The sequence below is a fragment of the Chiloscyllium plagiosum genome, unplaced genomic scaffold (genome assembly GCF_037043375.1).
Source record: "Chiloscyllium plagiosum isolate Xiang-an unplaced genomic scaffold, Cpla_swu_hap1 HiC_scaffold_14, whole genome shotgun sequence".
NCBI lineage: Eukaryota > Metazoa > Chordata > Chondrichthyes > Orectolobiformes > Hemiscylliidae > Chiloscyllium > Chiloscyllium plagiosum.
Genome location: NW_028270152.1, coordinates 29308395 through 29335324, shown reverse-complemented (window position 1 = coordinate 29335324; position 26930 = coordinate 29308395). Strand labels below are relative to the sequence as shown.

The following is a 26930-nucleotide window of genomic DNA, read 5'->3' as shown; positions in this document are numbered from 1 at the left end:
GCATTAGTCAGAGGGAAATGGGTCTGGGTGAGTTACTCTTCGGAGGGTTGGTGTGGACTGGTTGGGCCGAAGGGCCTGTTTCCACACTGTACGGAATCTAATCTTAATTAATCAAGCTACTCTCCATTATTTTTTTCATGTGATGTGAATCTTGTGCATTCCCAATTGCTCTTCTGAAGGTGTGGAGAGCTGCCTTCTTAAGCTGTTGCACTACTGCTCCTGCAGCTAAACCCATAATGCCATTCAGAGGAGAGCTCCCAATGGAAAAGCTTCTTTATTTAAATGTGGGCACACGTTTGAAATGAAAGGTGCATGTTTGACTCACAAGTTGTTTTTATTGGATTCACACGTGGCCTAACTGTTTTTGTATGTCCACCAATCATTGTTTTTTTTCTTAAAGCATTTCTTGGGACAGCCTTTGATCACACCTCATTAATCTTGTCCTTATTGCTACAATTCATCTTCCTAGCAACTTCCATTTCTGAGGTTCTTTTTTCATGAAAGAAAATTATAAATGTGAACATCAGTCTGACTTTGATAATCTGATTGATTTGTATATAGGTATAAATACAATACTTTTCATTAAGATCATAAACTTCGCTGGATATTTTTGGAATTTTTTTGAAAAGTGAAACATGCATGTCAAATGCTTGCTAGAAAGAATCCTAACTTTATAGTTCTCTAAACATAATTGTCAAACTGCCCACCAACTGTTTCTGCAGAGTGAACGAAGAGTTTATACAAACTCTTATGTGGCGCTGTTTCAATTAAAAAAAACAACAGCACACAGCTGTGTTTCAAACAAGATAAAAAGTTAGCTTATTGAACAACCATTACTGAAAGGTACTGAGAAACCTTTCAATCCAATTAGAAAGTGACAAAGTTACTTGCTAAAGTGCATATGCAAAGACTTAGGCTAAGGATTAAAGCCACATCAGAAAACAAAGATGGGCCTGGCTTGCCTGATGATTATATTTCTAAAGTGAAGGAGTTGAAACTGAGATGGTTCAGCAGCTGAGATGATTTCTGGAGTCGTAAGTTTCTCCCAGAGCTAGATTCAGTCAGCAGAACAGGTCCTAGGAGTAACCAAAGGCTCCTTTGTTTCATTTTTGTGGCACTACGGATTGTAGCTCTTGCCAGCCTGGTTCATTAAACTAATCCCTTGATCTTGTTTTGTGTCCTGTAGGCCTTCTGTTTCTGTACTAAGAAGCAGTTTCTGTTTCAAGATATCTCTCTCATGATAATTCCCCTCAAAATGGCTGTCCTCAGTCAGCTTTAATCTTGATCAAACCAAACCACTGTAAATGTTAACTGAAGTTGATTGTGTCAGATTTTCTCTTGGTCTCTCCCCTTTCTTCTGCCCAACACGACAGAAGCAATGAATCACCTCACCTTCTGAGGATTCAGTGGACAGTCCTGGAATCCTTGAATTACTTAACTACCCTTTGAGTTATTTAACTACCCTGTGTGAGTGACGTCTCAGGTTACAGTCTGAGTGTCCAATTTGGTTGCAGTTAAATCCACAGAAGTCACGTGGCTTTTGGTAAAAATTTTAAGACCTCTTGCACCTATTTTTTAAAAAAATGAAGATTTGCTTTAACAACCACACATTCATAACACAATAAATTGACAAAATAATTGAGGAAAAATTGTTCCCTATTTGCATTGGATTTTAAATACACCATTAAACAATTTTGTACAATCAATTCCTCAGTGCTATCGCCCTTTTTCCAGAGCACAAACATTTACCATACAATGTTTTGAAACATCGAGCTTAGAGAGCGCATTAATTTACAAATAGGTGATCCTTGCTATTGCAACACTTTTATTTAAAAAAAAACTTTTCTGTTTATTGTTGCTTATCGAGGGCTTACCTTCTGCTCCACAACTGTCAGTCTTGAAATTTTTTCATTATCTATCTCCATTGCTGACTTGACAGGAATCCAGGAATGGTGCATAGGAGTCCACAAGGAAATTGTTCAGGAATGGTGTGGCATATTTGCACCATCTTCTACCATTATTCTGCCAAGCCCCACCCAATGCGTTCAAGGCTGTTGATAGTCCTACATCATTTTCTTTTGGGAAGGAATACAAAGTATGTGCCAATGAGACAGTTAACTGGGCAGCAGAAAGCCTTCCCCGGGAACAAAGAGCTGCCACCAATCTGCATCCCTCAATTGTGGGGACTGCTTCACCCACCTACAGGTGAGTGATGGCACCAGTGGTAATGCAGGGGAATGGTGCAGGAAGTTCAGCAGCAAGAGCATGGGGTAACCCCTAGCAGCTCAACCCCACTTCCTGGTTGCTTTTTGAGGCCCTCAGATGTTCAGTATCTTACACTCCACAGTCTGATATCCATAAAAGGGTATCAATTAGTTCCGAGCTGAAAATGTGTTGCTGGAAAGGTGCAGCAGGTCAGGCAGCATCCAAGGAGCAGGAGAATCCACGTTTCGGGCATAAGCCCTTCTTCAGGAATGAGTTCCCACCTGCACCTGATTAAAAGTCCCCCTCTTACACCACCATCAAACTCATGAATTCCACAAAAGGTTTTTGCTTCACAAGCCTGGCGACAGTTCCCTGCAGTAAAAGCTAAATGAGTCCGGGAGTTGATTGTTGTTTTGCTCACTGAAGCAGGTGATATCATGTGTTTTCAAATGAAAGAAAGGTCTCAGTGTGAGAGGATAGGAAGAGCATGGGGTTCTGCAGATTCCCCGCTGTTTAGAGGCTGTCAATTGTGCTTACGTCACCTAAGGAACTCAAACTGACACTGTATCTTCCATCAAGAAAAAATGAGTTCCATTCTGTAGTTAGAATATGGCCATCAGAATATAATACAGCTCAACACATAATTCTCAATGGCTTCCCTGACTTCATGATGTAACAATGAAATGCACAACCTTTAAAATTAGAATTAGTTTCACTGTCACATGGATTCAGGAGTAGTGAAATGTTTTAAGATTACAGTCATTTGATGAAGATTACCCCTTTTGGCTCTGGAATGATGCTTTCTGCAGCATCATTAAAGTAATCCTACATCAAGCATGGAATTGCAACAGAACGTACTACTATTGCTTATTCTCCAACTTCTCTGACTCCAATGTCCCAGCTATGGGACTTCCTAATACCTGCAGACTCTCTCCTCTGGGGAAGCAGCCTGTCTCTCCATATTCTAGATGATCTCCTGGAAAGAAATTCAGACATGAAAGGCTTATGGTAGGCAGTTATACACAATTGTGAGCAGACAGAGTATTAATAGAAGATGACAGATCCTGTAAATAAAAACATTCCAGAGGAGACTTTGAAGGGGGGATGGGGTGATGCAGGCGAGGTCATGAGGGCGGTCTATTTGCAAATATAAATATCTATGTTTTTGGATACTTGGACACACTACTGTGCTTTATTGACACCAGGGTACAAGGTATTAGGGTGAGAAAATACCATGCATAGTTGAGCAACAACTTATAAGTGGTGAATGTTGAACACTCTTTTCCTTGACAAATTATGAGTTTTAGAAAATTTGTTCACAGGATGTCAACTAAGTCAGCATTTATTGCCCATCCCAAACCCAGTAAAGAGTCAACACCATTGCTAAGCGTCTGGAGTCACATGCAAGTTAGATAGGGTAAGGATGGCAGATTTCCTTCCCTAAAAGGACATGATTGAACCATATGGGTTTTTACAACAATTGAGTCTAGTTATATGGTTGTCATTAGGCTAGCTTTTTAGTGAATACAAATTTCACAATGTCACGGTGGGGTTCAAACCCATATTATCAGAATATTAGTCTGGGGTTACAACTTGTTTTTTCCAGCGGTGGTCTACTGCCAGAATATTGATCATCAACATCATTGTCGTGCAGCTTGTAATCTGGACACTCTCTAGCCTTACCTCTTCTGCTTAAACTTCTTGCTTGCAAATTTGCTACTTTGAGCCAAATTTGGAGCAGCATGGTGGCTCAGTGGTTAGCACTGCTACCTCATAGCACCAGGGCCCCAGGTTCGATTCCAGCCTCAGGCAACTGTCTGTGTGCAGTTTGCACATTCTCCCTGTGTCCGCGTAGGTTTTCTCTGGGTGCTCCAGTTTCCTCCCACAGTCCAAAGATTAGGTGAGGTGAATTGCTCATGCTAAACTGCCCATATAGTTAGGTGCATTAGTCAGGGGGAATGGGTCTGGGTGGGTTACTCTTCAGAGGGTCGGTGTGGACTAGTTGGGCTGAAGGGCCTGTTTCCACACTGTTGGGAATCGAATCTAACCTGAAAAGGTCCTTACTGCTTTAGTGACCTATTCCTTTTCCTCATGTGCTGCCTGGCCTTCTAAACTAGGAAAGAACCTCAGTCATGGGTCTATACATTAACTTGACCAATGCCCAGAAAATCAATTAAAATCAATGACATCAGTGTCTGACAGTCAGAATCTTCACCCAGCACATCAACTGAGCAGAGAGATTAATGCCTAACAGACATTGAAAATCCTGGGAATACTCAACAGATCAGGCAGCAGCAATGACAAAAACAGAACAAAGCTAACATTTCAGGGCAATGAAATTTTCCCAGAGTTGGAAAAAATTATTAGGGATGTACAATGTAATACGTACAGAGGCAGAGAAAAGGAGAAGGACAAGGAAGATCAAAAGAGGATGACAATGTAACATGGAACAAAAGATGAGACTAGAGGAGGTGTGAACAGCAGCAGCAGAATCATTACCAATATGTTAACAAAAAGAATGGGAATGGTGGTTATGATCGGAAATCAAAGTCAATGTAAAGGTTGGAAGGTTGTAAAATGCCTATCAAAAGAGGAGAGATGCTCCTCAGATCTCTATTAAGTCTCATTAAATCAGTGTCAATGGGTTTACCATTAACACTTGTATATTTATCTGAAATATAGAGCGAACAATTATATAAATGATTCTACTATCCATTATCCTCCAGCACACAGTTGGAGTAAGCGGTTCAAAGTGCAATCACAAGTCATATGACTGAAGCAAAGATAAACTTAAGGTTTACACATTGCTCTGAGCAGACTCGCCTATGAGGGCAACAATAAGGAGATTTAAACGATTTCAGCATCTGTGGTTGATAATTGTTTAAAATAATAAATATTGACAGTAACACTGATGGCCTTGACTAGATACAATTACTTGGCCTGATAGCAGCATTGAATCAACTGCAGTAGGTAGTCATTCCATCATGGTATTTCATCAATCTTGACGTACCAGCTAAATACGCTAATTAAGCTCTCTTAGCACTCCAGCACACTGCAAGCGAATGTTCTTAATATTGCCAGCTATTAAAAATTAAAGCTATTTGCTATATTATCTTCAAGCCAATGAATTGGAAAGAGAGAAATCAGGCCAGTTGCAGTAATGACTGCATCCAAACAGTCATATACTAAACTAACACGGAAAGTGACTGGATGGTATCGGTATTCCAGCCTTTATTTTGGCTTTCATTTGACAGAGATGAAAGCTAAACAAGAGTTATTGGTACATTTACACAGATTCACCTTTTCACTCCTGTGAAATTAAATGTTGAGACATGTTTGAGTGTGAACTCAGTTAAATTATTTTTAATTGTGTAAAAGGTAGCAAGTGTTGCATGCAGATTACACCGGCATGTACACAATACAGATGCTTCAGGCATATAACAAACGCGTTGACAGGAAACAAACATCAGTTCGATACAAAAAGAACATTTTAAATGGAAGTGGAGTCGGTAGCTGAAATGATAAATTTCATATTTAATTAAAATTCGTGACATAAACTATTTGTCTGTACTGAAAATGATTAAAAAACACTCTGGGAAGCTACAGTCAAAAATGATTGGAGATAGTGGAACTTAATTTTAAGAAAAAGTAAGAAACAACTTTAACAAAATATTTGTGTTAGAGCAATGCGTTTTAAATGAAACATTCTTACTCAGAGAGACCTGTATTTATATACACAGAACTCAAATACATGTAACAGTTTTCGGTTTAGAAAGATTTGGATTATTGCTGTTATCACTAATGCTAACATCATAATCTCCAGATTTGTGATCTGGATGAAAGGGCCAGGAACAGTCACATGTTTTTGATTCCAAAATGACACTGGGAGATAACTTGCTTCTTAATTAAGCTGAATGCCATAATCACAAAGAATCCATGACCTGCACAGGGCAGCTGTTATTGCACTGCAAGATTCTGAAAAGCTGGAAACAGGTCTTGGATTTGTTCTTCAATTTGCAGTTTCCTTTCAAGTTACAGACTGTTCTTCAGAAACTTTCGTCATCACTCATATCCCATATCTGAAATCAGAAAATACATTTCCCTTAAATGTTAATAGAAAAATTGTCATTGAGCTTTTGTATTGAGATCCAAAATCAAGCCAAGAAACAGGCTCACTCAGTATTTCCTGCCAGTAGACCAATCTTGCAGAGATGGTTTAATCTGAAATAGCTCTACAGATGATTAACCTTTTCTAGGCCACATTACATACCTAGCATTCATTTCTCTTTATTCTGGAAGACTCAGAATTTTTCTTAATCCTTTCTTGTACCTCAATCCTGGCATTAGGGATCACTTAAGGCTTTTCAACATTTCTCTTATGGCCAGTGACCAGAACTAAAAGGTACTAGAGGTACAAGCTGATCTGAGCTAATTGGCTTTGGCTGTAAGTGCCTCTACTACTTTAGCAATCTATGGGCAGCACAGTGACTCAGTGGTTAGCACTGCTGTCTCACAATGCCAGGGACCCTGGTTCGATTCCAGCCTGGGGTGCCTGTCTGTGTGGAGTTTGCACATTCTCCCAGTGTCTGTGTGGGTTTCCTCCAGGTGCTCCAGCTTCCTCCCACAGTCCAAAGATGTGTAGGTTAAGCGAATTGGCCATGCTAAATTGTCCATAGTGTTCAGGTGTGTGATGGTTAGGTGCATTAGTCAGGGGTAAACATAGGATAAGAGAGGACAGGAATAGGTCTGGGTTGGTAACTCTTCGGAGGGTCAGTGTGGACTTGGGTTGAAGGGCCTGTTTCCACACTGGAGGGATTCTACTCTATAAAAAAATTCACGCCGTTTCTTTTGTTTGCTGCCCACAATAAGTGGACGTGGTAAATACAGAGTTTCCTCGATCTCTTTTCGCATCTCTGGTGGCTAGTTTGGCACCAGTCATAAAACATGCACAGTGTTTATGCAATGTGCAATAATTGATTTTTCTGTGTTGTATTCAAATGCACCACAGTTCTGCCCATTTAATAAATTTGTTCAGGTTCTTCTGTGGATGCTTGGCTTTCATGAGCATTCTCCTTGTTTAGTCTCATCTGCAAATTTAACCCACATGATTTCTGTCTATTTCAGGTTCTCTGGCACTTATTACCAATGAGTTACAGTTTTCTCTATTCAGTGTTATTGGCTTTGTGAATAGATCAATAAAGGCAATTTGACAGCACTTATTAATCAGCACAAAGTCAACAGTGTTTGCAAAAATATAAATTAGATACAAATAGCAGGAACACAAACGCATTCATTCCTTGCCTGAAAAAATGCAGACAGATTCAAATGGCATCTGTGAACAGATAAGTCAAATAATGCTCAAAACAGGAAATAAATTAGCTTAGAATTAATTCAGGATGCAAAAAGCATTCACAGTCTGCTTCCTGTCAAGAGTCAAAAATTGTGAACAAATCTGTGGCACTGTAGAATACAGCACTGTAAATGACTATCATTCCATCCCAAACAAAGGAGAAATGTTCAAATAAAGGATTAATAAAAGTGTGCCTTTGCTTTTGTAAAGGGGGAAAATATTGCTGAAGGTAGAAGACTCGTAAGTGAACTGAGGCCATCATCTATCTTTTTGTGTCAAGTTGTAGTTGAAGGATATAGAACTGTACAGCACAGAAACAGGTTCTTTGGCACAATTGGATGGACTTAAAATGCATTAATAATGGTTAACTAATGCCACCTAGCATATTTCATTATTACCGTTTAATTATTTAGTAGATAGGGTAAAAACAATTTTAAACACTGCATTCAGGAAGATCCGATTTGGAAGAGTCTCTTTGTCTTGTGTTAGTGGTCTGGCAATGACACACCATTTACCAAGTTTATTCACATTTTTGACGAGTCAGAAAGTCTTCTTTGTGCATTCAGAGACGAAAAAGATCATAAACATTGCAGGCTAGGTTGTTGGAAAGAAGCCCAAAAACAACATTTTCTTTTATTTCCTTTGAAGGTGCAGTGCAAGTCTTTTCTAAACTAGTGCTTTGTGTGCTGAGGGAAGATGAATGTACACAGAGTAACGGGGGCAAAATGTTCAGCATAAATGCCTGGGTGTATAGAAGATGACATTATCCAATATCAATACAGAGGGGTGCCTTTAAAGATTAGTGGCAGCTGCTCTAACACAAACAAAACCTTAATTCCCAAATTAGTTCCATTGCTTCCTGGCTGTTACTCTACAGCATAGTAGCCATGTGTCTCAAGAATTAAAGTCACTCTATAGATGTTTGGTGGGTAAGCAGTCTTTCAAATAGCACAGCCCACACTTCCCATGCATGGATTCCATATACACCTATCACTGCTGTGAAAAAGCTGCCAACATTATCAAAGACCCATCCCATCCCAACCTCTTCCATGAGGCAGAACATACAGAAGCTAGAACACACACACCCGCAGGTTCAAAAACAGCTTCTTTCCTGCCATTATACGACTGATGAATTGACTCTCTAACTTCAAACAATGTTGAACTTGTTAATGTTGATCTTGCCTGGCGCACCTCCTGTGCAATATAACCTGAACATCTCATTCTGCCCAAGTTTTTTTTCACCCTATGATCTGGATGTTCTTGCTTATTATGATCTGCCTGTATTGCTCACAAACAAAGCTTTTCATTATACTTAGTTACACGTGACAATAAATCAAAATGCATCCAAGGACATTTTAAGTATTCTTGAACCGATTTTATCTTTAACATTTTCCAAGTATTGTATAACATGAGCTATCTTACAGTAAAGAAATCCATCATCACTGGCTTATAAGTAAACAATTGACATTGCTATTTACTATCTTTAAGTACAGGAAGACATGATGCATGCTAAACATTCAGTGTGATGTCACAGAGCTAAGGGGAAATTGCTAACCCTATGCTGCCAATATCACATATAAAGACACAGATTTGAGTTCTTCTGAAGGTTGCACTGCTTATGAAAACATTTTCTTCCTGCTTTGAAAACAGGAGGGGTGGGTTAGGAGAAACCCTGAGCCATAACACTGATGTCATTACCTAATTTTACATGTGCCTGCAGCTTGCGTTGATGAGATTAATAGCAGCAGTAGCAGCTCATTCCTTTGAAGTAACTCCAATCTAATATATTTGCTCAGGACACAATGTTGGTAGTGGAGAAAATTTTGGATTTTAAAATCAGGACCAGGCTTAAGTGATTTCAACCAGTTACTAACTGTGACAGTACTAATGCAGTGGTGGTCAATAATAGACAATTCAAACTATTCGGAGCTGCTGCAGAAACTGAGGTAACTGCAAAGGATCTTTAAAAACTGAATTTATGCAGAACATACCCAGTAGTGTTTCTCCATTTTTAAAGTGCTATCTGTATGGTACTTACAAAATTAACTAAAAGTTTCTAATAAACAATGGGCATGTATTTAGGAATCAAATACACAGCAATTATTAGTGAAAACAAAAAAAAAAACTGTCTTTATTCCAGACAAACCTTTTAAGTAACATCAACTACCTATGGTTTCGCATGTTTGAGACGTGCAAATATTTGGAAATGAGCCTGGCAGCAAGTTCTTTAGAAGATAAACGGTTGTGGATAAAAGGTATAAGGCCCAACAGATGCAGGTGGCATCAAAGCAAGCTAGACTTAAGGAAAAGAATTAACTCTTTTGTTAGAGACTGCACCTGGGGGGACACACTTTGTTTTGCTGCAGGTAATGACAGGCGAGAGTTCAATGAGATTTGTAATTCAGGAACATTGCTGCTGATAATGAAGACATGACCCGTACATAAACAAACCAGAACAGCAGCACACACCTGCCATCAGCTTTGAAGATACGAAGACTTAATTCTGCTATGTTGTTATTTCAGATGAAACACCTAGTGTTTCATGAAAAATAAATTAATGCTGTTAAGTTTCTGAACCAAAATTTGACTGATTTTTGATCTACACAAAACCAGGTTACTGTTCTTTCTATTGGATTTCATAAAACAATGCTTGCCAATCTGTGACATGTAGATGCACAGAAACAATGAATCTTTTGATTGTGCAATTGATGCTGGAGCTCTCTCAGTGTATCCCAAATAAAGTCAGGGGCTTTGATATAAATGAGATGAAAGTCCTAGAACAGTATTGCACTTTGATTGTAGATAAATGTGCTCTGAATGTGTGAATGATGAGTACTGAACCAAAGGAGAGATTAAGAGGGGTGATCAAAAGATTGAAGCAGAAACAGGGGAAGTGATGCTATTGATGTGATTTTTGCAATAACAAGATACAGGATTAGACAATGAACCGGAGTAAGATGGTGAGGTTGCAAACAATCCATTTCATCTTGAAACATTCACCGAAAAGAGTGATAGAACTGGCAGCAAGGGGAAAAAGCAACAACATCCATCATTTGAATGTTGAGTACAAGGACGTTATTATTCATATATGTGTAAGTCAGACAGGCAGTTTAAACACAGGTGGCAATAAAAAGTGTCGAGAGGTGGAGGAGGAAAAAAAACGTGCAAATCAGGTGATCCCAACTTTTTGGACAATATTGCCAAGGGCTGTGCATTCAAGTAAGAAAGAAGAGTGAGATGAGAAGTGGACCCTTTCATTGATTCTGGAGGTAAGTATTTGATTGAGAGAAAAGGTGCCAGTGCTCAAAATTCACTGGCAATGCCTAGGTAAGTAAGTGTGAAATCAAACAAGGAGAGTTTCATGGGGCAGGACAATAGATGTTGGGAAGGATGGTGTAATTGATGTGTTGAAAGTTATAGAGTAGTCAAAGAGTCAAGGCCAGAGTTACAGAGAATGCCATTAATGATTTTGGTTGGACTGTTGTATTGCGATGAGCAAGAGTTGATTGGAGCAATTCAAACAGGTGCTGGAAAAACACAGCAGGCCAGGCAGCATCCGAGAAGCAGGAGAATCGACATTTTGGCCATAAGCCCTTCTTCAGGAATGAAGAAGGGCTTATGCCCGAAACGTCGATTCTCCTGCTCCTCGAATGCTGCCTGGCCTGCTGTGTTTTTCCAGCACATTTTTCAACTCTGGTCTCCAGCATCTGCAGTCCTCACTTTCTCCTAGCAATTCAAACAGGCAATTGCAAGAGAGGCTGGAGATAGTGCAGTAGCCATTGGCTACAGCAGGATGAAAGGTAGGTTGTCTAGAGGACAGGAATGCTAGCAGTGGCTCCAAAAGGTAGAGAGGCAACTCCAGACGAGAGGAAATCATTTCCAATGTAAGTTAAAATTGCGGACAGAATCAGAAGCTGGAAGGTTAATGAAACTAGAGTCCAAGCAGCAGGAGATTCAGTCAAGATGAACGAGAGGCTTGGGAAAGCAGAAAGATGACAGAAGGGGGACTTAAAGTGAGACAAGAGTTCAGTAGGAGAATGTGAGACAAGTAGGATGCAAAGTACTGCCCAGAGTAAGGAACAGGAAGAGACACATACTCTATGCAGAATGAAATGAAAGGAAGGAGTCTTACGAGACACAATGGCGATCATTGATCCAATTAATACTCAGCAGCAAAACTAATTGAACAGCTTAGTTAAAACAGGCGAATATATCAAAGAAGGTAATGATTGAACTTTAGGGCATTGTGTACACTGTCTAGTCTTGATTGGCAAGAAACAAGGAAAATCTTTAAAGTCTTGGAAGCATTGCACAGGCTGATCCCTAACATCATATGCATCACATGATGAAAAAACATAAGAAATTTGGCAAATTTCAGCCTAGTCACGAATCATCTGAGAGGTATACAGAATACTGCTAAGGGGATAGAAAAAATGAACCCAGGATATTAATTTGCAGAAGTGGAACAAATTGACATACATTCAAATTAGTAAAGGTCATTTTTGACCTTGTGCCTGTCACTTCTTCACCCAATGTCTGACAATAGTGGGCAGTACGGTGGCACAGTGGTTAGCACTGTTGCCTCTCAGGTTCAATTCCCGCCTCAGGCAACTGTCTGTGTGGAGTTTGCACATTCTCCCCGTGTCCGCGTGGGTTTCCTCCAGGTGCTCCGGTTTCCTCCCACAGTCCAAAGATGTGCAGGTTAGGTGAATTGGCCATGCTAAATTGCCCGTAATGTTAGGTGAAGGGGTAAATGTAGGGGAATGGGTCTGGGTGGGTTGCTCTTCGGAGGGTCGGTGTGGACTTGTTGGGCCGAAGGGCCTGTTTCCACACTGTAAGGAATCTAATCTAATCTAATAGACTTCCAGTTGGATCAGTGATGTTTGAAACCTTAGGAAAATGGGAACAAATAGATAAATTCAGATGGTCTGAATGATCTTCCTCATCTCTGATTATTCTGTAAACTTGTGAAAAACTCACATAGCATTACATGCTTGCAATACAAACGGTGTAACGTCATTGATGAGTTCAGACTATATGCTTCTCAACATATTTACAATAATTCCAGCATGCTTTCCAACTGAACAATAAAGAAAACAAAAACATGATATGTAGGAAGATAAGCAGATAGCATGGTTGGAGTGCTTGCCAATGAAATCGGATATGGCTGCATAGGATAGAGAATAGCAATAGATTTAACTAGTCATTTGAAACAGTCTTTCATTAAAAAAAAATTTCAAGTCCAAGGTCTGGATTACAAGATTAATGGAATCATTCTGAAGCTTGTTATTTTTCTTCAAATCAACAAACCCAATAAAACAGTGCACAACAGTTTCATTTCCTTGATTTAACTAAGTTAACAGCCAGATTCTTCACATTTCCAAATCAGATTTTGTCTGCAATGCTGGCCTGGGGCAACTCTCCCACTAATGTTCTCTGCTTCTTCAGATAGAAATGACTCATTTTCCACTCAACTCCGAGCTCAGAGATCGAACCCAGATGCAGAAATCACTATGTGGAAAACAAGAAGCGGCAAGTTCCACCAAGTCATGAAGGAGGCTGTGGCGTAGCAGTAATGACACAGAGTCAGAGTCTAATGTTCTCGGGGCATGGATTCGAACCCACCGTAGCAGTGGTTAAATTGGAGGACAATAGAATTCTGGAATTATGGTGTCTAATCATGACCACTTAACTACTATCATTTGTTGCAAATACCCACCTAATTCACGAATGCCCTTTAGGGAAGGTCATCTAACATCCTTACCTAGATTGGGTTACACGTGATTCCAGACCCACAGCAATGTGCGCGATTCTTAACTGCTCTCTATAACAGCCTGGTTTACCATTCAGTTCTCAATAAAAATTAGGGATGGTCAACCAATGTTGGCTTTGCCAGCAATGCCCAAATCCAATAAAATAATAAAAGTATACATCACCTAAGTTAGCCATTTACTTTGTTATAAAACGATTTTTTCTTATACATTACTTTTCATTTCTGTTTAAGTAAAATTAAGAAAGCAGCATACAGCAAGCTGCAATCAGATTCCCTACAGTTCTCCTTGCTCACACTGTTTGGCACAGCAAAGGACTTTAAGGCAAGGATTAAAATGTAAACATTCGATACAACTGTAAAAATATTTGGAAGTGATACAATGATTACAATACCCCTGCAAAGCAAAAAAATTAATCTTATTATTTAGAAGATGGAATAATGCTTCTATTAAAACTAAAAAATTCCAGTGGCATGTATGTTTTAAGAGCAAGGCTTTCTGCATAACTAGATCTACAAGTTGGGAGAGCTGGGTATTGCTTGGACTTGTCTCAGTAGAATTATAGTGTTTATAAATCTGCACTGGATGATCTTCAATATGATTATTATGTAGACCTTCTGAAAATACATAATAATGTCTTCTGAAAATAAACAATACTGAAATATGGTTCTCAGATGATAGGGCATGCTTATGTTTTTGAATAATATGATATTTAAGTGCAAGAAAAGGTTGATGTACTGCATCTCACTTACAATAAATATTAAAAGCTGACAATTGGATTTGACTCATTAATGCTTGGGAATATGGGTCAGACAAATGATCTTAGGGGTGAAGTTGACCTTAGAAGGCAGCACAGGAACAGGCAATTGCAAATCAATAGCAAGCTTTCCCTTCAAAGGGAATGTAAATGGATACTGGCTAAGATGCATTCACAATTCATCATTTGCATTGTGTGATTGCTCAAATTGAATTTCTGTGGTGTTATAACCTCAAGATGGGAGGAGCGCACTGTTTCTCTTCAGACTACTCCACGGGTCACAACATTCATTTAAACATTTTACCCAGTTTCCAATATGGCCAATCACAAGCTTCCTTCATCTATTGATACTCAATATGGAAGTAAAAACATCCACCAACCAGGTTTATTTTAACATAAAACTTGACTTATTATAACAGAGAGCTTCTTAAACGAAATGCAAAACTGCGTAGTTTTTGATTTGAAAATATAAATGTTTACCTCTCTTAATAACTCAAATAACACATACAGCAGGTAAAGGGCAAAAATGGCATTTTGTTTGCAAAGATTCACTGTAGGGGAAACATCTTATGGCCAATGAAGGTCAGTTCTTGAAGGATGAAAAGCAGAAAAAAGGTTCAGAAGCCTGTTGATCTAATGCCCTGTCATTATGGTCTGACCATATTTAAAATTGTGGGCAATTTTGGATCCCATATCTCAGGAAAGATGGACTGGTCCTGGAATGGGTCCAAAAGAGGTTCACATGAATGATCCCAGGAATAAAAGGTTTAACGTATGAGGAACATTTGAGGACTCTGGTTCTATACTTGATTGAGTTTAGAAGGATTGGGGGGGGGGGGGGGGGGGGGGAGCTTATCTCTCCACACTTCAAGCTCTCTGCCTTTATTCCTGATGAAGGGCTTTTGCCCGAAACGTCGATTTTGCCTGTCCTCGGATGCTGCCTGAATTGCTGTGCTCTTCCAGCACCACTGATCATAGAAGGCAGGTCATTGAGTATATTAAGACTGAGATAGATAGGTTCTTGGTTGTCAAGGGGATCAAAGGTTACGGGGAGAAAGTGGAAGAATGGGGTTAAGAAACTTATTGACCATGATTATATGGCAGATCAGACTCAATGGCGACATGGCCTAATTTCTGCTCCTATGTTTTATGATCATTGGGCAGTTTTCTCTGGGGTCTTGGTAAACACAGCTTGCTCAGGAACTACATACCAAGAAGTTTTCCCACATTCTTCAAGAGGACAATTAGATTTCACAATGGAAGAACAACAAAGCATTTCAGAAACAGGGGAAAGATGAACTGGGCAGTCTTACTTCTGCATGCTTTCTACCTGCAGCCCCATGTGAAAACCAAGCAACCTCGAAGCAAAACACTGTTCAAGCATGACAGCCATAAAATCCAGGCAAGTATTTTCTATAGTGTCCAAAGTCCAACACAACGTCCAGAAATATCTTTTGTTTACAAAAAAAAGTCCTCTCACCAAGTCTTTTCTAAACAAAAACCAAACTCATTTCAGGTATCGCCACAGAACATGAAATAAACCCATTTTGATACAATTCTTCAAAACCTTCATCTATTTATATGCTTTGTTTGGCTATTTATACTTTAGTTTGACCTCGTATGAGAACAAAGAACAATACAGCACAGGAACAGGCCCTTCGGCTCACCAAGCCTTTGCTGATTTCTAATCCTTATTTAGACCTGCTACGTATTGTCCATACACAGTTTCAATCCCTCCTGTTCGCCTCCCATTCATGAGTCTATAAAGATACGCCTTAAATATTACTAATGTGCTTCCACCACCCTCAATGGCTGTACAATCCAGGCATCCACCACCCTCTGAGTAAAAGATTTTGTCTGCACTTCTCCCCTCAACTTTCCCCCTCTCACCTTGAACGTGTGTCCTCCTGCACCTGACTTTTGCACCCTGGGAAAAAGCCTCTGACTATCCAAACGCAGCAGGCACAAGCAATGCTGTGTGACATATCGCAGTTATGTTGTAGTACTGGCCAAGTGGCCATTTTGTGTGCTTTTATGCTTACCCAACTTGCTCGCAGTAAAATGTCTAGGCCCTTAGATTGCTTCATTGATGGAGAATCCTGGTTCGGCTCCCCTCCCTAATCAGGGGCAATATTGACCGTTGCACCTTTACTGCTGATTCAGTTGATATCAAATACAGAGTCAGCAAACCCGACATTACCTGTGACTCAAACGTGGGCAAGCATATTAAGACAAAATATGACACCAACCAGGAATTTGTTTTAAAAATTAATTGCAGATTCTTCAGGCTTTACCGTTAGATTGTGCTTGTGACTGCATGGGCATCTGATGAAGGTATGATTGAGAAACATTATAAGTAGCAGTAGAGCTGGACTATCCTAGTAATTCTGGATTATTACACTTGAATTAATCAGCATGATAGTTTTAGCTCCATAGAGCTGGTTGATGAACAGCTGCTGAATTCATGCATAATATTTGAAATCTCTTCCACCATTTAAAATGACAGAGGCAAAAACAAACAGAGATATCTCTTGGCATTTGAAAGAATTTGGACAGACAGAAATAAAAATTCCCTCTTCTTATTGTAGGAATCATGTGCTGACACTCAGAGATAGGAGTTCACTGTATAATTGTAAGAAACTTGCAACTCTTCATTCAATCTATTTGTTGGGAACGTGATGATTGTTACTATTGAAAGGGAAATTGAAGTTCTCTCCCTTTCGTATCGCTACAAGTTTGAAGCGACAAGCCTTCCATTCCCATTTTTCGATCAAAGGCGAAGATTGGACTCCATTCAGTAGATGTAAGAACCAAAACAAATGCATAAGATTATTAGGATTTAATATCAGATCTTACCATTGACATACAATACTTTGAATTGCTTATTTAAATCATTCTGCCTTGGTGTATGATTTCTGGTCTTTATTAACAATGAGTATGAACAGACCTTTGCATTATGGGAACGTTGCTCAATCACATCTTCATCAGACAATCATGTCCAGTAGGAATAGGTTTCCTAGATGATTCTTCCTCTCTAACTCAGTTACATAGATACCAACAGCGGCAGCCAAAACATCATTCTTGAGATAAACGTGCTATCGTAAGGATGACCTTGAAATTTTAGTGCAACACTTTGCTTTTCCTGCTCTTATTCATCTGAAGTTACTGAAGCACTATTTGAGTGGCTTTGCAGGAAATTGTTCATATAGCCATTCTTCCAGTATCAGTTTGCAATTGAAAGTAGACAGATTTATCCTTGCAAATACTAGAATTCAGTCCAAGCCTATACCAGAATGAGAGAACTGGATAGGATAGATAGAGGTCATTTTGTTCATCATTCATGTGCCAGATCTTTGTCCAATTACTCCTGCTCTATCCGTATTAAGCTGTTCCCCTCTCCTGGCCCTTTGCAATTATTTTAAATCATTATCCACTTTGTTAGCAAAAGCAGGCAGGATGATTATTATTTGAATTGCGAAAGCAGGAAGTGCACCAAGATGTGGGGGAGCATCAGTCACTAAATGCAAGCATGTAGGTACAGCAGATAGTAGGTTGGTCTTCACAGCAACAGGATTCAAGTACCCGAGCAGAGGTGCCTTGCTCCAACTGTGCAAGGAACTGATAAGACCATAGTTCATAACTCTTAACTCATGAACACTTCTGTTAAAATGTCCAATTAACCTTCCCTGCTCTAAGGAGAACAATCCCAGTTTCTCCACAGTACTGAAGTTTTGTCCCTGGTTCCATTCAACCATTTTTCTTCTGTACCTTATTCGGGATTAGTTTGGTGTCCATGCATATGGTATTCCATTGCATTGATTAATGATCACCAATGCAAACATTTGTAAGAATTTTTTTGCCTCTAGCCCCAGGCAACTGAAGCCAAGTATGCCTATCAAGCCTTGCCATTTTATTTTTAAGAGCAGAGACCAACTACTCTATTTCAATTTGCATTTAAGGGGAATTCAATTATAACTCTTCAAATTCAATTATTTGTACTCGTGTTCTTCAATATACTGCAGATGAACTACTCATTATTTTAAATGGAATGAACAAACTCAATAAAACTAGGACAAATGCATTCAGTAGTGCCAGGTAGAGGAGGAGAAGCCAGTATTTCTGCTTTTGAAATAAAGTGTCCTGAACGAACCCTAACTTTAAGTGTTTTGGTGGCACCACTAAGAGATGCTGCCACTTGACCTACTCTAGTTTGGTGATCCTTTTCTGGGAATTCAGAGATGGGTTATTGCAATACTTTAGCAAATAATTCTTTGCTGCTTAGTCTCATCCATGCACATCAGTCCAGTCCTGATGAGGGATTGTGAAAATTCAGCTTGTACATCTTGAATCCTTATTAATAAGTTTATCAAATCTTTCCACTATCAGTTAAATTGCTGGACGTTTAAACAGTAATTGCAGTTAATACTTTCAGACCATGCACACAGTTCATATAGCAATAACTGATTATGATGACTGTATACAAAATTTCTTTTGTCAAATCAAATGCAATACACTAGATTCTGCAGGCATAGTTTTTCCATAATTGAATGAATATATTTCTAAACAGAATGCTTTTTGATGCCAATGATCAGATGATAAACAGCATGCTCCTCTGGTTTTTTTTCCAGACTTATGCTTAATATTAAGATATTTTTAAAAAGAAAAAATTCTTTCCTTAAGTTTTATTCACTTTGACAATTATTCATTAATTTGTTTTCATTTCTAGGTATTTGTTGGATTTTTATAATGCCTTGTTTCAACTATTTCAGGGATTTTGCTGCTTTTGCACATACTCTTGGATGTATGAGACAACCTTTGCTAAATTAAGTTATGTAAAATTTTCTTTCATTAGAACATTGTATCATTTGACTGGTTTATATGAAGGCAGCACAACATATACTGAAGAAGTTTCCACCATTACATCAGCACAAGGGTGGTACAGTGGCCAGCTCTGTTGCCCCACAGTGCCATGGACCTGGGTTCGATTCCAGCCTCGGGCGACTGTTTGTGTGGAGTTTGCACATCCTCCCTGTGTCTGCGTGGGTTTCTCCAGGTGCTCCGGTTTCCTCCCACAGTCCAAAGATGTGCAGGTAAGGTGAATTGGTCATGCTAAATTGCCCATAATATTAGGTGCATTAGTCAGAGTAAAGATAGGGTAGGGAATAGGTCTGGGTGGGCTACTCTCTAGAAGGTTGGTGTGGACTTGTTGGACCAAACGGCCTGTTTCCATACTGTGGGGAATCTAATCTAATCATGATGAATAACGTACTTACAACTGCTCTGGAAACGTTCATTCCTCAGGCAGCAATACTCTAGTTTTAATACAAACAAAGAAGGACACCACTTTGACTGGGACAACACATACATCCTAGGCAAAAATGAAGTCTGCAGATGCTGGAGATTAGTGTCAAGATTAGAGTGGTGCTGGAAATGCACAGCAGGTTTAGGCAGCATCTGAGAAGCAGGAAAATCAACGTTTCAGGCAGGGCTCCCACCCGAAACATCTATTTTCCTGCTTCTCTGATGCTGCCTGACCTGCTGTGCATTTCCAGCACCACACTAATCTTAATACAAATCCTAGGACAGGCGAAACAAAGACACGCACAAGAATTCTTAGAGGCATGGCATTCTAACCAGAATTCCATCAATAAAAACATTGATTTAGATCCTATCTACCTTCCCTTGATAAAAAGAACCAGAAATGACATCACCCACCTTAAGAAACCAAGACCTATTAATAGAGAGACGGGACATACCACCAGCGCTTCACCAGAGACTCTCACTGATGGTGTTACCTAGTCATGGTGACAAAACATCTGAAAACAAACCTTCCAACTCAGTGAGCTAACTTATAGACTTATCATCAACCTGAGCTACATATCTTCTCAAAGATTTCTTCCACTCCTTAGGGAGCTGGTTCTTGGTACATTATAATTTCAGATCCAGTCTAGCATGTTGCCCAACTGGCCATGCTTTGCTATACACTGGACAAGTTATAAGACCAAAATAGTTCTTACCTGAACATCTGCATTTGTTCACTTTCCTAGTAGTCAGTAAATAAAGAAATGTTGAAAACTTGGCTATTTTCCTCACTTCTAACTCAAGGGCATGAAAGTCAAATGAAATGCCAGACATTACTGCCCCAACCTGCGGCTACTGACCCAGGCACAAGAAAGTAAATGAAATACTTTGAAACCAAGGTCAGTATGTCAATTAAAAAGTTTCTGCTCACTTCAGGAGGATAATGATAAAAGCAGACAAACCTCTCCATATGTGATAGTTTATGCTGATATGAAAGAGAAAAACTTCATCAAAGCACCTTCAAATTGCATCCAGTAAGACTGTTCTTTTGAAATTAGTTTATAAACGCCCTGGCATATCATGCATCCTTTCCCACTCCCTCCACGTAGCAAAGCAGGTACCTACATCATATTTCATATTTACAAAAGTAGGAGTAACCAGGCTCAATTTTAAATGAAATTAGGTCACAACAGCTTTTGACCATTGTCACCTGCTGGATAGTATCCCAAAGGGTACGAATCTTAATTAAACACTATATGGTAACTGACTGCAAGAATGTCAATGAAATGAGTGTTTTTGGACCCAAGCCAGGAGGAAATAAATTCTTACCCGATTTGCAAATTGAAAGATTGCATTGTTCTCACTAGTAAATAGATGTAATAAATGTCAACAATAATAAAGCAGAATGCCTGTTCAAACACTGCAACTTGAGAGCTCTGTGAAAGTATTTTGAATAGATAAGCAGTTTTGCCAGCATTTACCATAGTGAATCAAATAGTTTTGCCATGAATGATTAAAAAGGGCATTCATATATCCGCAATAGAGCAGGAAAGAAAATTAATTCACATAGCAACAGACTTTAGAGGATGTGTAACTGCTGCACTGGTGGTGACATGATCACCATTTGCCTGTTGTATTGGTCTTTCAGTCTTTTCTTGACCTCATGTCACACCCATCAATTTAGCAAATGTCTTCTGAAGTTAAATATCCAATTCAAAATTTCAATGTCACCTTTATTGGCTTTAACATCTTGATACTACTTGTATTATTCAGCCCCTGGATAAGCATGCAAATAAACCTCAAGGACATTACCCAAAAGATTTGCATGTTGGAAGGTCAGGAAACATTTATTGGGGCAGAAATCTGCAAGCATCCTCAACAGCAACTTGCATCAATGGATTGAAGAGGCATGGAGAGAATTCAATGTCAATATTATTAAAATTTCATTTTTAAAGATGTGGCATATCGTATGTGCTTACCAGTACCAAGAATAATAATTTATGAAATGTTGATGCATGAAACATTTTAGCTAATCTGTCATATTTATACATTGCGTGGGATGAAATAGGTTATAAAATAATGTTAATATTTAATTATTTCTTTTGTGCTGTTGGTTTTTAAAAAATTCTTACTCCATTTGGTTTACATTTTAGGCCCAACTTAAATATGCATTTTAACTTTAAACACCCTTAAATCCATCCCTGCATGAAAGTCAACCACATGTTTGTTGGCCAAAAGTATTGATCACAAAGATTCAACCTTTATATGAATATGACTATACTTGAGTGACAGAAACACACAGTTGCAATATGAACTGGAGCTCATGAGAGGAATGCATCAGCTATCCTGGAGACCTGCAAAATGTGCATTCACTATCCTGGGGAGCCCAGGCAGGCTCGTCTGTTCCTCAGAGAGAATGAGAGATGTGCGTGTCATTCCCTTTGAAGGAATGTGAAATGAACAGATGTGCTATTCCAAGGGATATGCAGGCAGCATGTTTGCTAACTTTGCGATGAGCTGATAAAAAGTGAAATTCATCTTCAGTGAAGTATGCCAAGTCAGTTTCTCCATTTCTATTTATACATTCAAGAGTTCATCTAAATTGGTTTAGGGACACCTTCACTGGTTATAAAAAAACAGGAATGGAAACCGTCCATTCATTATCAGTCTCCAGGATTCAATCCATCCAAGACTGTTGGCAGCAAAGTCTCTTTTATTTGCCAGCATGGAGGGTTTGAATGGGTTGAGCTGACAGGAGGGGTGACAGTCTCAAATTTGTTTCAAAATTGTACCACATCCAGTGCATGGAAGAGCTTGTACAAGACAAGCAAGTCAATAAAAGAAAAATGGAAAACTGAAATCTGCTGTGCAACAGGGGATGCGCAGGTTAAGATTTGTGATAACATAGTGGGAGAAGCCCAGCGATGTAGGTGATTCAAATAATTCTTGGTCCAAAATGCTTGACCATTTTACAATTGATAGGAAACCTGAAAGTGTGTTCAATTCTTCACATACTCCTGTTCCGCATGTCTGATTCGTGAGGTAGTGGCACCAGTACTGGGGAACGAAGGAGCTATTTATTGATAGAGGCTCCAGTTCAACAGGGCTGGAGTGTGTCTAGAAGCAAAATTGACAAAAGTAATGGTGCATTAGTGACAGAAGTGGTGCAAGGAAAAAGAAATAAAGCTAAAGAGGGTGTGAAACATTCACAACAAATCAGATTATTTATAGAACAAATAGAAATTAATAGGTTTGATCTAAATTTCCAAGATGAAGCCATTGCAGCACTGTGGCTGAGGTTGGGAATTAAGTATTTTTGGAATAATTGGTTCTTAGAACAGTTGGAGAAAATGGAGGAGGAGAATAAAGACATTAGAGAGAAAGGATAATTGAAAATCAGATATCGAATCCTTTTAGGTGGAGATAGAAAAAAAAAGGGGAAGTATGAAACTGGCAAAAAGAAAAACACTAGCAGGAGTAGATTTTAGAACCTGGAGCAGTAATTATAGTTCTGGGCAGAATATCAATTAGGAATTCAGAGGATTAGATTAGATTACATTAGATTAGATTACAGTGTGGAAACAGGCCCTTCGGCCCAACAAGTCCACACCAACCCACCGAAGCGAAAACCACCCATTCCCCTACATTTACCCCTTACCTAACACTACGGGCAATTTAGCATGGCCAATTCACCTGACCTGCACATCTTTGGACTGTGGGAGGAAACCGGAGCACCCGGAGGAAACCCACGCAGACACGGGGAGAACGTGCAAACTCCACACAGTCAGTCGCCTGAGGCGGGAATTGAACCCGGGTCTCTAGCGCTGTGAGGCAGCAGTGCTAACCACTGTGCCACCGTGCCGCCCGCAAATAAAGCCATCATGGGAGATGTTAATTTTTATATACTGAACAAACCAAAGTTACAGTAATAGTAAGGAAGATAAATTTGTGAAATATATTCAAGATAAATTTTTCACATCAGTATGACAAAGGAGCAAGTAGAAAACAAACTATTTTAGATCCAGGATAATGCAAAGAGCCAAAATTAATCAGAATTTCCGAAACTAGGGACTTAAATCTACAGCTGTAAAAAACAAAGTCCAATGCTGCCTCAATATCAAGGATAATGACCATTGCCTTGTCAATAGAATTCAGCTCTTCTGTCCATCTTTGGTCCAAGATCAGGAGCTGAGTGGTCATGGTGGAACCCAAACTGAATATTATTGAGCAGGTACCATTTGCTGACACCATCAGTAACCCCATTATATCACTTTAAGGGGTTGGTTGGGTCAGTTTGCTGGCTGGGTGATTTGCAATGCAGTGATGGTGAGTACAGTTCCTGCACCGGCTGTGGGGTGTGATCCTCAGGTTAAACCACCATAGTTGCCTCTGTGTAATGAGAGAAAAGCCCTACAGTCTGCTAGGACTGTGGTGCCTTTACTTACTTTCACATCACTTTCCTGATATCAAGAGTAAACTCTCAATTGGTAATTGGCCAGGTTGGACTTCTGAGAAAGGATATACCTGGACAATTGTCCACATCTCAAGTAGATACCATGTTGTGGCTATACTGGAACAGCCAATATATCCAACATTTCTGTGGTCACCTTTTGTACAGCTGTAGAATGTGGATTATCATATCTAGCATGTTTGTTGACCTTTGATTTCTGTTACCCATATTTTTTTCAGATTCAAGGAGATACACCAAAACTAGAGTCAACAGGAATCGAGAGGAAACATTCCCATGCTTGGGGTCATACCTAGCACAAAAGAAGATGGTTACTGATGGAGGTCAGTCTCAGTATGAGGACATCAATGCAAGTGTTTCTCAGCGTATCTTCCTAGACCTTACCATCTTCATCATTGACTTTCCCTCTATCATAAAGTCAGAAGTGAGGGTTGTTCTCTGATGATTGCTGCTTTGAATGCACTTTTTATTTAATATCGCTTAGAGGATTTAAATTTTGAAGGACTGTGGAAAACAAAATTGGTTTCAATTTCTCTGGACATACCTGGGGTAATTTCTTTAAAAGAAGGCTACTCAGAAATGATGCTTTGCTATAGTTATTGTGACAGCTGGTTGTGAAGTGATTAGCTTGGAGTGATTTATGTTTTTCCTCGCTGTGCGAAAGGAAAACTTGCTAAGAACATGCTTCACATCTGATTGCTCCTGTTTCTACATTAGTTCAGGGTGAAATCTGCCCATTTCTTCTGAGAAAGTGATTGAAAAACCATCTCAAGATTATATTTCCTGAGCAAGCTGTGTTTGAGAGACTTTGCAGACAACTGTAAATTGTTGCTCAGTTGGCCAGACCAGCCAGAACATTACAGCAACAGATGTTGGAATATCCTACACTTTATCCTTTTGCCTTCAAGAAAGCCAATTGTTCTGTGTCTTATTCAGGAAGCCAATCTCTGCAGAATAATCGGTTTCATTTGCTCCTTTTTCCTACAGAAAGGGAAGGTTGTGCACGTGTTCTAGGGATACTTATAGGCATAAGCATTTCTACTCCTATATTACTGACTATGTTAGTCGCATCTTCACTGAATAAGCTTTGATTGTTAATAAACTCAAACGGGAGAGGTGATGGCCTAGTGGTATTATTGTTGGACTGTTAATCCAGAGACCCAGATAATGTTCTGGGGTCCTATGTTCAAATCCTGCCAAGGCACATAGTGGAATTAGATTCAATAAAATCTGGAATTAACAATCTAACAATGACCGTAAATACATCGTCAATTGTTGGAAAAACCCATTTGGTCCACTAATGTCCTTTCGGGAAGAAAACTGCCATCCTTACCTGGTCTGGTATACATATGACTCCAGACCCACAGCAACATGGTTGACTCTTAACTGCTCTCTGGGTAATTAGGGATGGGCAATAAATGCTGGCCTAGTCAGTGATGCCCACATCCCATGAATGAATAAAAGAAAAGTGTGTATGTATTAAGAAACTTAGTTGATAGATCATTTCATTTAAAAACTTGATATCAATAAGGTACTTCATTAGTCATCTTGGTGATTGAAAAATGTCTTACTTTCTGTTTTACGCAGTGGAGGACTAGAATGACAGAGCACTCCTCCAGCCTTCATTGTAACAAAAATGCATGGTTTTCAATGTTATTTGCAATTCTTCAGAGATTGAAACAGTTTATGTTCATATGTACACTGGGCAACATTTAGGCTCCAGCTGATAAATGGCAAATAACAAACACAAATCTCAGGCAATGAACATTAGTGAATCTAACCATCTCCCTTTGACATGCAATGGATTACTTTCTGCGAAATTCCCCTCTCCCATTATTATCCTGGGAGCTACCAACGGGCTAGCCGGATAAATATTATGGGTTAAAGAGCAGATGAGAGGCTGGGAGTTCTTCAGTGAGAAACTCACCGCCTCATTTCTCAAAACCTGTTCACCATTACAAAGGCACAAGTCAGAACTGTAATGGAATACTCTGCACATGCCTGGATGAGCACAGCTCCAAAAACTCTCAAGAAGCTTGAAACCATCCAGGACAATGCAACCAATGTGACTAGTGTCCCGTTTACCATTTCCAGTATTCATTCCCTTCATCACCAATGCACAATGGCAGCAGTGTGGACCATCTACATGATAATACTGCAGCAAATCATCAAGACTCCTTCAAAAGTTCAGCCACTTAGAAGGACAAATGCAGTAGCTATATGAGAATGCCATCAACTGCAAGTTCCTTTACACAGCAGAGAGCGGCGCGAGCTGGGCGGAAGTGAGGTTGGAGCGCAGAGTTGGTCGGGAAGGCAAGTGATTGATATTTGAGTGGGTGTGTTCTAGACCCCAGGCCCTACATAGTAGGGCCTCCCTCCCATCCTCCTCCTCTAACCTAATTTTAAAGTCCACAGGTAAGCTACTCAGTGTTCTTGTTTTCGGAGACGAGGTGTAGAGTAATGGCAGCGCAGGCAGTGGAATGTTCCTCCTGCAGGATGTTCGAGGTAGGGGTGACCACCAATACTCCTGCCGACTTCGTCTGCAGGAAATGCAGTCAGATCCTGCTCCTCACAGAACGAGTTAGGGAACTGGAACTGGAGTTGGATGAATTGAGGATTATTCGAGAGGCTGAGAGGGTGATAGATAGAAGCTACAGGGACATAGCTACGCCAGAGAACAGAGGTAGCTGGGTAACAGTTAGAGGTGGGAAGGGGAGGAAGCAGGCAGTGCAGGGATCCCCTGTGATCATTCCCCTAAACAATAAGTATACCGCTTTGGATACTGTTGGGGTAGCAGGGGTAAGCTGCAGTGACCGGGTCTGTGGCGCGAGATCTGGCTCTGAGACTCAGAAGGGAAAGGGGGAGAGGAGGAGAGCGCTAGTTAGAGGGACGGACAGGCGGTTCTGTGCACATGGGCGAGACTCTCGGATGGTTTGTTGCCTCCCTGGTGCCAGGGTCCGAGACGTCTCGGACCGTGTCTTCACAATCCTTAAGGGGGAGGGTGTGCAGCCAGAAGTCGTGGTGCACGTTGGCACCAACGACATAGGTAGGAAGAGGGGTGGGGAGGTCATTCAAGAG

The 26930-nt window shown here is 39.9% G+C and overlaps 1 protein-coding gene across 2 annotated transcripts in view; it reads right to left on the bottom strand.

Moving 5' to 3' along the window:
* Positions 1 to 5423: 5423 nt before the first annotated feature.
* atg7 (ATG7 autophagy related 7 homolog (S. cerevisiae)) overlaps positions 5424 to 26930 on the bottom strand; it is a 141065-nt gene continuing 119558 nt past the window's right edge. Inside the window, exons 18-19 of one of the 2 annotated variants that reach the window (XM_087994249.1) lie at positions 22372 to 22501; positions 5424 to 6284 (exon numbers count right to left, since the gene is read on the bottom strand). In XM_087994249.1, coding sequence (XP_087850375.1) covers positions 6268 to 6284; positions 22372 to 22501 — 147 coding nt within the window. In that variant the 3' untranslated portion in view covers positions 5424 to 6267. The remainder of the gene's footprint in view (positions 6285 to 22371; positions 22502 to 26930) is intronic. The other variant, XM_043707933.2, reaches the window with a different exon arrangement.